General features: G+C 34.2%; 1 protein-coding gene across 3 annotated transcripts in view; it reads left to right on the top strand.

Moving 5' to 3' along the window:
- Window positions 1-12,959, top strand: part of MPP7 (MAGUK p55 scaffold protein 7) — an 83,748-nt gene that overhangs the window by 36,559 nt on the left and 34,230 nt on the right. For all 3 annotated transcript variants that reach the window (XM_034402131.3, XM_087892911.1, XM_087892910.1), the window contains exons 4-6: window positions 2,530-2,607; window positions 6,506-6,586; window positions 12,438-12,569. In XM_034402131.3, coding sequence (XP_034258022.1) covers window positions 2,530-2,607; window positions 6,506-6,586; window positions 12,438-12,569 — 291 coding nt within the window. The remainder of the gene's footprint in view (window positions 1-2,529; window positions 2,608-6,505; window positions 6,587-12,437; window positions 12,570-12,959) is intronic.

The raw sequence follows: 12,959 nt of genomic DNA, 5'->3' as shown, positions 1-12,959 counted from the left end.
GTATTTAGATTATACACTTGCAAAAATAAAATAGTTTGAATAACTTAACTATTAATTCAGAAGATGTTTAGATTTTTCAGTTATATTTAAAAACTGAAAATTGAAAGGGGAATGCAAAATAAGATTGCAGGTCAGGTAAAGCAAATACATTGAATTAGAAGAGAATTCCAACATTAATTTTAATGAATTGAACAGAGTACCATTTTGCATATAAAACTATAATCCTAATATTAATAGTTTATAGTTTAAAACAAAATATTTAGTATAATCATTTTTACAATTATAACTTTATAAATACAGCTAATCAAAATTTTGAAAAGAGCTTTAAATTCTGAATTCCTGATATAGTTAAATCAGGATTAACACAGTGGTTAAAATTAATGAGAACTTTAACTACTGTTAAACTTAGGGAAATTTTTAGAAAAAGTAACAATTTCTTAAGAGTTCCCCAATCTCCCTGAACTTGTTGACATATTGTGCAATTTTATAATTTGTTCTGAGAATTATACACATTTAGAAAATGGTGGTTTACAAGAGTTATTGTATAATATTTTATTATTTTATAGTAACTCTCCTAAACCACCATTTTATGAAAGGAAAGATGGATCGTGTAAGCAGTTTCTCCTTTAGAATAAAGGAAGTGCTTTTTGAAATAACTTGCAAATTTGGTTTCTGGGTATGGAAATATAATAAATAATAAACTTACAAATTTTATTGCCTTAATATAAATGTACCAAGATAAATCAAATCCATCTTTTTCAGATGGCTTCAAAATTGGTTTGGACAAATCATGCAGAATTAATCACATCTGTGATAAGTAAATAGAAATCATATTTAATAGCAGTATGTTTTGGGAAGTGGAGGAAAACATGAAGGTGCGTTCTTGCAGGTTTTCCAAACATGTTATTAAGTCCATTTTTGGCAGAGAAAATGTTAAATTATATTGACTTGGTGCAGTCCAACAAAAAGTTATATAAATAAGCAATTTGCTTATTGAAATGTTAGCAATCTATCGCTTTCTTCTCTTGGTTATTTTTTAAAAAATGTTGCAAAATGTTCTAGCATGGAAGAAACATTTTATGCAAAATGGAATGCTTGCAAATCATTGTGACAGAATGTCTAGATTTTATAATCAGACTGTAAACAGTCATTACTTGATTGTGTTGAAATATGAGGAAATACTAATGTTAGTTTGTTTAAATGCAGGAATATGTTGTATGTTTAAATGACTTGATATTGTATATGTTTTAAAAGACTTGAAGAAACGACCTGTTTACATCTTCTTACAAATGTATTTTATTCCATAGCTTGTCGAAAAACATGTAATTGTATATAAAGGGGTTAAAAACAGATGGTTGTGACATGGCTATTAAAATCTAAGAAACATGATATCTAAGTATATTTCGCTGAATAAATATTAGGAAAACGATGTAGTTCGTTGTTTGTTTATATTGCTAACTTCAGAAGTTTTGGTGGTAAAGTATAGCATGTTATGTATTTTTGTTTTGAGAAAAATTATAATATCTAAATCATAAGTAAGCTGTAAGAAAATATGTGAGGACAGATAAAGAACAGATAAAGACGTAAAAAACAAGGGAAAGAAAAGTGAATAGGTTAACTATATTAATCTACAATATTCAGTATACAATATACAATATATTAATTTACAAATTAATATTAATTTTACAATATATACAATAATACAATATATTAATGTAGATTAATATATATACATATATATTAATTTGTAGATTAATATAATTATTAATAAATTAATTATTTTCCCCCATTTGACCTCATAATTTTATCACTTCACCAAAAGGTGATGATGAATTATATCTACATGTTAACTACTAAATGCTTCCGTAAAATGGGAAGGGTTTTTTTTAACTTTTTTTAACAGTTGTTTAACTAGCCAGCATACCATGTTTCCCCCAAAATTAGACCCTGTCTTATATTTTCTTGCCACCAAAAAAGGCACAAGGTCTTATTTTCGGGGGGATTGTTATCCACTACTCACCTCATTTGCCTGCGTCACCCTGGCCTCCTTTTCGCTGTCAAAGACCTTCAAGAACTTCTTCGGCTTCAGATAGTTGCAGCCAGGCCTCACACATCTTGGCCTATTTCTTTTGCAGCCAGCAAGTGTTTCCTGTAGGCCTCTCTAGCCGATAACAGAGCTCTGGATCAATCTGGAGCTCCGTTATTGGCTACAGAAGCCTTCAGGAAAGCCTTGCCAGCTGCAGCAAAAGAAATGGGCAGAAGTGTGCGAGATCTGGCTACAACTATCCGAAGGTAAATAGTAGGGAAGCTTCACTTCCCCAACCCCACCCTAGCTTAATTTCTACCCGTGTACCTGGAGTGGGCGGGATCTTAATTAGGACTTATTTGGGGGGGTACGGCTTATATTGGGCACACATGTAAAAATCAAGCTAGGACTTTCTGAGTAAGTCGTATTTTCAGGGAAACACAGTATATCTCCAAAATATATTTCTGCTGCTAACTAAACCTTTTTGTTCCATTATTTCCTAGATTCATGAGAAATTGCATCACTATGAAAAACACAGCCCTGTTCCCATGTTACACGGTGCATCAGCTTTGGCAGATGATGTAAGTGTGTACAAAATGTCTATTAACATCACAGATTTTAAAGACTGAAAGCAGTGGATATGAATGTTCTACTACGTATGAAGTAGATCATCTGAGAAGAATAGAGAAAACTTTCCAAAGAACTATGATCATAATATTTATCATCTTGTTTTGAATTGTATTAAGTCTTTAATTCTAGAAACATATAATTTAGAATGGTTCCCATTCTGCCTTGATAACTGAGATAAATTGTAGGTAGCTACATTTTATCTATCTTGAAATTTTTTTTTTGTTACCATCTATATGCTAAGTGAAGAGTGTTGTTATTCAAAAATACATATAGATGAAATAACTAATAAACTGAGAGAATAAGAGAAAATACTTATAATAATTAAAGAAATGAGACATCTTTACTAATTGCTTTCATAATTAAAAATGAAATTATGTCAAATGGCATGTTATTTAATTTATTGTTACTATAACTTTATTGTAATTTATCAAAAATTACAATTAAGAAAATAAAAACTAGTACAAACTAAAAAATAAAGGAATTAGAATACAGAATGGTGCAGAAAATAAAAATAGAAAAATAGAAAAAATACAAAAATAGTAAAGAAAAAGAAATGAAATATATATATAAATACTTCCCCTTCATCAATTTTAGTAATTTTATCTCCTTTTCTTAAAATGCAACAAATGAGCTCTTCTTTCCATATCCCATTTCTTATCTATAAACAAATCCTTAAAACCTCATTGTTCAGTCCATATCAGCTAAAGTCCATTAAGGTTTAGCAGATATAACAACATACCAATTTTAACCTTGAGCAATTAAATCAACTTTATATTCCTTCCTTTTGCTTTTAACAATCTTGATCTTTAATCCTTCCAAATAATGTCCTAGAACTTGATTTCTTTTCATTTTTTTGGTCCCTTCTTATAAAATTCTTAGAAGTTTTATGTCTCTTTGTGAATCCAATATAATAATCCAATATAAGAATGTTGTCCAGGTCACTCTCTTGGTTTGTTATTTGTGTACCCATTTTAACTACTAAAACATCAACTGATTTTATTTGTATATCCTTGTAGCATCTTTTTCCATATCATTCTTGTAGCCTGTCATTTTTAAATCCATTTTCAGATCAATTTCAGTCTTATCCAGTAAAAATTGTTCCTCTTCAATAACATATTTAAACAGTAGACACCGTAAAATTAACTCCTTGGTCCATTGTTGAAAAATATCTTTCAATATGCCTATTGTAAAATATTTTGCTCCACCCTGAACTAGCAAGTCAAATTTAAGGAGCCTGAGTGGCGTAGGAGGCTAATGCCTCCTACTGAGGCAGCATTTAACATCCAGCTGCCTGCAATTACTGCGAGTTCAATTCTCACCAGGCTCAAGGTCGACTCAGCCTTCCATCCTTTCTAAGGTAGGTAAATTGAGGACCCAGTTTTTGGAGGCAATAAGCTGATTTTGTAAAAATATACAAAAGTATGAAGGCTATTGCTTAACGCACTGTAAGCCGCCCTGAGTCTCCAGAGAAGGGCGGCATATAAATCAAAATAAAAAAAAAATTGTTCTTCTATTTTAATTATAATCTTTAGTTCCTTCTGGTTCTGTATTGTGTCCAATTTTCAAAGCTCCATTTTATATTTTTTAAAAAAAATTAAAATAAAAGTATTTTTCATGTGAAAGATCCTGAAAAATAATTCAAAAATCTTTTTTCAAATCCATCTGGACCCTTAGTCCATTTATAATTTTTCAAAAGCAAAGATCTAATCACTCTTTTGCTGTTGATCCAAAAGGGGTTTTTTTTTTAGTTCTTGTATTTAACTTCTTTCATGAAGGATTGAAGGAAACTCACTTAGTATTGTAAACCTTATCAATCGTACGGTTCCTAATATCTGAAAAGCAGTAGACAATCAATTTTTGAAAATTATCTGAGAATTAAGTATCGGTAGTCCTTGCCTAAGGATTGGCTGTTTAATGACTGTTCGAATTTAACAATGGCTCATAAAGGGTACTTTATAGTCCATAAAGCATTTCCAGCTATTATAAAATGCCAGGCCTCTCCCCATGGTTGTCATGTGCTTGACAACCTATTCACACAACCAGTTGCCAAGTGCCTTATGATCATGTGATCACAATTTGCAGTCTTCTTTGCTGACGTCTTTAAAAAGTCAGTGGGAAAACTGTCGGGGAAAGTTTCAGGGTTTCAAAGTGTTATTCCCTGCCTCCCTTCCCCTGCATAGGGGGTACGGAAATCCTTCATCTGGCAGAACTTCAAGAGTGCAGGAATTTGTTTACCCCACCTCATTCATGCGTGGAAGAGAACTCCCGGGCTGAACTGGAAAAATGAAGTGGGAATCCTGAAAATCCAAGCTCCATTTCTGTGCCACACCACAAGAGTTCCCTTCTGCTCACCAAGGGAACTTCCTGATCTCTTTTGCTTCATGCACTTAACCTATGAAGTCGCTTTATGACTGGGAGAGCCAGGATTTTAGCTATGGAGCAAAGAAATCACATGGCATCTCACTGAAACAACCGCCTTGCCACTGATGGAGATGCCAATCCTAGTTGTGATCATAAATTGAGGATTACCTATATGCGAACCCAATGTCGTTTTAGATATGCCAACCATGGTTCAAGCAAGATTGCTGTTTCTTCATCTCTCATTGAGTAAATCCATCAGAGACTACTCTCTGGAAGTCTTTGTGAAGATCTACTGTCTGGAGCACTTGTGGGTGACCTCCTTGTTTGGATAGGAATTATAAAGAGCCAGTTTGCTTTCCAATTCTTCATACCAATCTGTTTATTAGCTCTGCTTTTAGCAGGATTGTCTTCCATTTACCATTTCTTCCCTGGTGTTTCCTAGAATTTTTATTGATAAAAATCAATTCTGTAGTTTCTGACTGCGTGCATAGTTATGTAAATTATGACAAAACACGAGGTGCTGGGAGAAAAATTAAATTGATTTAAAGGAAAAATACATATGGTGATGCATATCTAATGACAATTCTTGTTCCAGTGCTGTATTTTTATTGTAGGCCGACACTTTCATGTATTTTTTAAAAAACATGTCTAAATAGAAATGAGTGGAGAAGGTGTGAAAATTACCTTTTTGTTTTTACAGATTCATAATCGTTGGACTGGATGATTCCAGAATACTAGCTCCTATTATGAATTTGCAAAAATAAGTTCTTTTCCATAGCATCTGTATTGCTGTATAACAAGAATGCAGTCATTGCTTTATGAAGTTAGAGCTTCTTGCTTTATTATCTAGAACACTGATTTGGATTATACTCTGACATAGTTGACTTTCAACTATCTGAAAGACCGTTCAGGCTTTAGAATGCTGGTGATTTACTCTTAGCTACATTTCTGTGATTCACTTGTCATACGCTAAACAAGACATTTGCTTCTTATATGCAAACATAATAAAATCTGGAGTAGTAACACAACAGAAGCACCATGATTCTGCATTTCAGCTCTAAACAAAAAAGCTACTGTGGGTTTTTTGGAAGCAGTATATATTTCATCTCTTCACTCACAAGCTAGTTTTTATAGACCGCTATAAGTTTGATCCAGCCATTTTTACAAGCAGTGCTTTGTTTGCATGCAAAGGACCATTCACTTAGATGACTATTCTGGGATTTGCTCTTATTGCTATAAATCAGAATGTGATCTGGGTGCTGCTGCCAGAAATGGTCAGCTTAAGTCAAATTCAGTTGAAAGACTTGCCCAGAATATAGTGCAAAGGACAGAAAATGAAGAGCAGTGATTGATTATCTGTTTTCCTTCATGCTAAAGCTACTTGAAAGTAATAAATTTGAACAAAACTGATGTTGGGTTGTCATCAACACATTGAATAAAACAATGTATTGGCTAATGTTCTTTGGGTTGTTTTAATTTCCTTCACAGCTGGCTGAAGAGCTGCAGAATAAACCACTAAACAATGAGATCAGAGAACTCTTGCAGCTGCTATCCAAACCCAGTCTCAAGGTAAGGGTTTGTGGTTTGTACCTGTTAACCTGCAGAATTGCTCACTTCTCAGTTTTCAAAATATGGTGACATTTCTATTGACATTCTTTATCCATGTGTACATGCAGAATTGCTAGAATAAAATGCTGAAGGCAGTTAGATAAAAATATCTATAATATAGCACATTGTTTGATTGTAGTTTAATGATATATTTTATATCTTATACCATACAGAAATATTAAAAAGCAATAAAGTATTAAACATAAATATAAATATTTATAGCTAAAAATTCATTTCATTGCTACCATACAAAATCCTTATACAAAAGACTGTCGTTATTGCTATTAAGCCAAATCTTGCTACATTCTTAAGAGTAATATCAACTTTGGACAGGATCTCAGGGGTCATCTGCTTCAAGCAGTGGTTCAATGTAGGATCTGCTAAAGCAGCTTGGACAAATGGCCGTCCATTTGTGCAGATCTTACTGTGGTGCAAGACACATCCAAAGGATTTACCAAAACAACTGAAGAGAATCCAGTCAGTTTATTCAATCCTATAAGTCATTCAACTGTGTCTTGTAGCAAGGAACCTCAGAGTCAAGTTAACATAAGTATGTATATATGTAAATGTGTTACACACATAAATGCTCTCAGTGTATCTGCATTTCTTCCTTCACCTTGGTTTGTAAATGTGAAAATGACCATTGCAGTTATTGCAGTTCACATTCGGATACTGGGCTCTCACATTGCATAAGCCATAATGTCATTTGTTTTGGCATAGCAGTCTGCCCAAATGAAAAGTAAACAGTATGTGAACCTTGCCAATTGTAATATATTAAATAAAGCAAGGATAAATAAACCATGGTTTATGATGTGTTAATCCAATTATTGTGTTGGATCTCAATTCGCTCTTACTACCTTCTCACTGGTTTTCATTTCAACGAGAGCTAAGTTCAGTTTGTAATAAACTAACTTTGTCTGCATTAAACTATGCTATCACTCTCACAGGTATACAAATTTATCTGGGCTTACTGTAAAAGCTCGGCAGGGTGGGGCGGTCTAATAGGAGACCTCTAGGAATTACAAGGATTGTTGGCTGCACTTGGAAATGACAAAGTCATATTTCCGTATTTAATATTGCTGCCAAGAAAACTGTCGGAATATGTCCATTTTGTGGTCCTGAATCAAGTTCATTTCAAAAAAGATTTCACCTTTTCAACTTTTTCAAATTTATCTGGTAAGTTCTTCCTTGCTAAACCCCATCATGTGGTGGTGATTGTGTCTGGTTTAGAGTGACCTACTTTGGGGGAATTCTTAGCTAATTGGCTTTTGCAGTTTCTGCTGAAGTTGAAGTTTCTGCTTCCAAAATATGTGGATTAAAATAAAAGTTGTGAAAAACGGTAGAAACAGTATGCTTCCTAAATGCAATTTGGTGAGGTACATAGGCCAAAAGCATAGCATTCAGATGAATCTTTTGAGGCATTACAATGATAATGGGATTGGTATGTATCCAAAGGAAAATTGGCTTGCGTGTGGCTAATGTAGAAGACTCATCATGCTTTCCTGCATCAGTGTTAATAACAACTGAAGCATTGCTGCCTCGTGCGATTAGCAGTACACTGAATTAATTTTATGTTTGAGGAAAGAGAAAGAGATCTATTTATCAGGGCGAAATGTTCCAATTTGGTTCCACTTGGTGTGCTAGAGGAGTAATTCAGGAAAAGCATAGACTTCTTATATCACAATTGTTAGATAATTGGCAGTCAGGTTGCTCTAAATAAATTTGAAAATCAGTGCAAATAGATCAAGCAACAAATCTTAAATTTTGAGAATGGCAAAAAGCTAAAAAAAAAAAAATGAATCAAGCAGGCTTCTTGAAGTTGCTCAGGGAAGAAAACCAGAGAAATTCAATTCCTTAAAGTAAGTAAGAAAAAGAAAAGTAGTTATTTTTAGGGAGCAATGGAACAGTGGGTTTTTTTTTTTAACTTTTATGCTATCTTGTTCTTTTCCCTGCTTCAGCAATGTAATTTGATATCCATGCAAGTTTATTATCTTCCTGGTTATAGTTGCTTACCCATTTCCAGTAAGTGGTTTAATGAAATAAATTTGAACATAATATGGGTATATGCTGGACTACTGTCTTATCATGCCAAAACATATTATGAATCTTTATGTTTAAAAGTTTCTAAATGAATACTGTACAGGTAGCCTTCAACTTACTACCATAATTGAGCCCAAAATTTATGTTGCTAAGTGAGAAATTTGTTAAGTGAGTTTTGCCCAATTTTTTGACTTTTCTTGCCACATTTGTTCACTGAATCACTGCAGTTGTTAAATTAGTAACAGGGTTGTTAAGTGAACTTTAACAGAATAACAGAGTTGGATGGGACCTTGTAGGTCATCTAGTCCAAGCAGGAGACCCTACAACATTCTGACAGATGGTAGTCCAGTCTGTTCTTGTTTGTCAGAAGGTCACAAAAGAGGATCGCATGACTCCGGGACACTGCAGCCATCATAAATGTGAATCAGTTGTCAAGCATCTGAATGAAAATCACATGACCATGAGGATGCTACAATGGTCATAAGTGTAAAAAATGACCATAAGTACCTGTTTTCAGCGCTATTGTAACTTCAAATAGTCACTGTTGTAAGCCGAGAACTACCTGTAGTCAGCCTGCATATATGTACCAAGACAAAAAAAAAATCCCTCCCTTTCTATCTATTCATCCATCCGCCATACTACAGTACAAAGTTTATTTTGTTTTATTCCCAGCAATTATTCTTCCTGTTATCCCATGTGGTTCTTCTGTTTTATTCTCTACTCAATTCTATTTTATTTACTATTCTATAGTCTGTCCCATTATTACAATACTGTGTTCTAAATAAAAAACCCTCTAACATTGTTTTGTACAATATTTAATTATTTAAATTATCCAAATCTGTTTTTCCTTTGGTCTAATTCTCCTAGTCCTTTCCATCCACACTGTCCCATAGTTGTGTGACAGGTAGTTCTCGATTTACAACCACAATTTAGCTCAAAATTTCTGTTGTCAAGTGAGACATTTGCTAAGTGAGTTATGCCCCATTTTACAACCATTCTTACCTCAGTTGTTAAGTAAATCACTGCAGTTGCCAGTTGTTCAGTGAATCTGGCTTCCCCATTGACTTTGCTTGTCAGAAGGTTGTAAAAGGTAATCACATGACCTTGGGACACAACAATGGTCATAAATATGAACCAGTTGTCAAGCATCTGAATTTTGATCACATAATCTTGGGGATGCTGCAAAGGTTGTAACTGTAAACAACAGTCATGAGTCACTTTTTTCAGTGCTGTGGTAACTTTGAATGGTCACTAGATGAACTGTTGTAAATTGAGAACTGCCTGTAGTCTGGATACTGGATGAAAACTGGTTCCTGGAGTCAGTTACAACATCACCAATCTAATAACCCACTTGTCTGTTAGTCAGGAATGTTATCTGTTAGGGGCAGGGCCAACTATCCAAATTTCCTGTTACTCTCTCTCACACAAGCAAAACTGCATTTTCTGATTTTGGCTGCCTTTTTGCTATTTATTTCTGTTGCATTTTACTTACCTGTCCTTCAGCTATCTTTCCTTCTGTTTTGTGGACTTGTTGTCAACTTCAAACCGAACCTGGCAGAAGCCATTTTGTGGTTTCTCAGTTGCCACACACTATGGGGGGGGAGCGGGCGGGCAAAGGAGAATGGAATGCATTGTCACAGAACCGTCTCGTGGGAACCAAGGTCATCTCCACAGGTGTCGGATGAAGTTGGAGAGGAGTGCCTAAGGAGCCTGCCAATTAACCTTATTGGACAATGTGACCTGTGACACTTGGGGAGGAGATCATTTACTATTTTAACTATACTGAAACTGCGGGGAATATTTCGAGTTGGTTTTACATTTAACTGTGCCAATATGATGTGCCAGTAAGTTCTTTGAAAGAGATCTCAGTCTCAGAGTTCTGATTTGCTTGGGGTTCATTAGTGGGAACTTTGACACATGTCTTTTCTTTGGATGTTCTTCACATAGTTCTTGTTCGTTTGCTGAACAATGGCTTCAACTGCTGCTCTTCCTTCTCACCCCATTCCTCCTGGAATCTTGCTGACCTCTTGCAATTGGGGACCAAAAAAAGGGAGTGGGGAGGGAGGGAGCACAGTGGCTTGCCATTGGACCACTTTCTCTTTTTCATACTATGTATCCATTAGGTGGCTTATAATGGGCATCTGTTTCAAATTTGCTTCTGCTTTTTAGAATTTGTTTTCAGTTTTTCTCCTCTACCATTTGAAAGCTTTTTTGAGAATTTTAAAAATTGATTAACTAGATGTTGGTACAGCAGTATCATCTGTCACGGTTACTCTACTGTTGGAGAATTTTAAAGACTCCCTAATTTAATTGTTTTTATTCGAAAGACTTACTGATGACCTTGTGTGGGCTCAGAAATCAGAAGGATGAGGCACAGTTAGAGCTTGGAAGGAAGACTTTTAGGGATTAACAGGACTGTAAACTAGACTGGAAAGCTGAAAAAAATGTGGCAGCCACCTTTGTATCATGTTTATGAATCATCAGGAGATTTTTCTGTTTGAAGCAAATGGATCTGATTAAATAATTTTAAAAATCCTTCTGAAAGTATGGATTGAATTAGGAAGGGAGGAAAAAGAGGTGCCATAGAAAAGAAAATGAGTACTGTAACCAGATGGCATGAAGTAGCTGCTTCTTTGAGTGGATATTTAAAAATATGTAGACAATCCAGTGTCTCCTGATATTAACAATCTCAAAGAAGAGGAAACGAGTTTAAAGAACGAGAAAAGCGCTTAACTTCGTATGTACTATATTTGTATTAGTAAGAGCTGCAGACCAATTCCCTGGCACAGAAGAGTAGATATTCAGTGTTTAAAACTTTCAGTGCAGGAAATTATCTTTTTTTATATATATATATATGTAAAATTAAAATTACCATGATAAGGAAAAATCACTGTAATATTATTCCAATTAGCACTGTTTGAGCAGCAGTCATTGTTTTAAAAGGATAAGAATATCATGTCATCTGGATGGATATTATTGAGCTGCATTAGTATGTAACTTTTGTGCAAAAGAGAGAGGATGGTTAAAAAAGACTATGTATTCATATCTTGGTTAGTTAATTGTAATACTTTTGGAACGATGATGATGATTGCATTTTTTTCTTGAGTTCCGAATTCAGTTTAAGAATAGATTTTAATATATTTTCTTATACATTGAAATGAGAATTGGTTCCAGTGCATTTTGTGCAAAGAATATTGTACATCAACTATGTATGATATGGGATTTTCAATGTTCCATTTTGATCAGGTATATAAATCCAATATCAATATTTATATTAGGTTACACATGAATCATACTAGCTTTAATATTCTAAATGTGATGCAGGGTTATATTAATGAATATACCTAAAAACATTCTTCTGTTCATATGAATAATAGCTTTTAGATGGTGAATCTGGAAAAATAACAATCCTGTGAAGACAAGATCTCTAAAATACGCATAACCATTAAACATTTTCTTTCTTTTCATGAACAAAAAGAATCCAGTTTTCTGCTTCTCTTCACTGATGTCTTAGAAGTTTGTGTTTGTATTGCAGTTTTGTTAAATTGAACAAATACATCCTTTCAACAATACAGAATGCAGCTCCTTTGATTTTATTCTGGAACAAAGTACTGTTCCTAAGTTATGAGGGACACTTCGTGCCAAATCACTGCTGATGAGATGCAAACTCTATCTAGGTCTGCAACAGTAATGGTAAATTACCAATGCAGATATGTTTTATGCCTTTTAGTTGACAGTTGTTTTTAAACCCCCCCCCCTTTTTTTTTTGCAGGCTTTGCTTTCTGTGCACGATATTGTTGCTGAGAAAAGCTATGATCCTGTATTGCCTCCCATGCCTGACGATATTGATAATGAAGAAGACTCTGTGAAAATCATCAGGCTTGTAAAAAATAGAGAACCCCTGGTATGTTTTAGCACTTAAATAATAATAAGCAGCAGCAATAGCAACAGCATTTGGCTAATATTCTAAAAATGAGTTGATGGCATCATATGGTTTTGTACTAACCAATAGCTGGACTTCATCCAAACTTATATTATTTTCATTCCTTGCCATACAATTCAGTGTGAACAGTTAGTCACATTTAAGCCGTGCTGATTCTGTGCAGCTAGCTAAAGAAAAAATCAATGGAATCAGAATCCAGAATCTGATTGTATTCTGCAGTTTTATTTTCAAAGAGAGCCAAGAAGACCAAAGAGACCATTATGTGTTATGTTGTTTTTATGATCTTCTTCACAAGCTGATCAGTCTGTATGATCTTCTTCACAAGCTGACTTTATGATCTATTGTTTCTTC

Source organism: Pantherophis guttatus, chromosome 4 (genome assembly GCF_059756535.1).
Source record: "Pantherophis guttatus breed Tessera chromosome 4, ASM5975653v1, whole genome shotgun sequence".
Classification (NCBI taxonomy): domain Eukaryota; kingdom Metazoa; phylum Chordata; class Lepidosauria; order Squamata; family Colubridae; genus Pantherophis; species Pantherophis guttatus.
The sequence above is the reverse complement of the archived record's forward strand: the minus strand, read 5'-3'. Positions and strand labels throughout refer to the sequence as shown.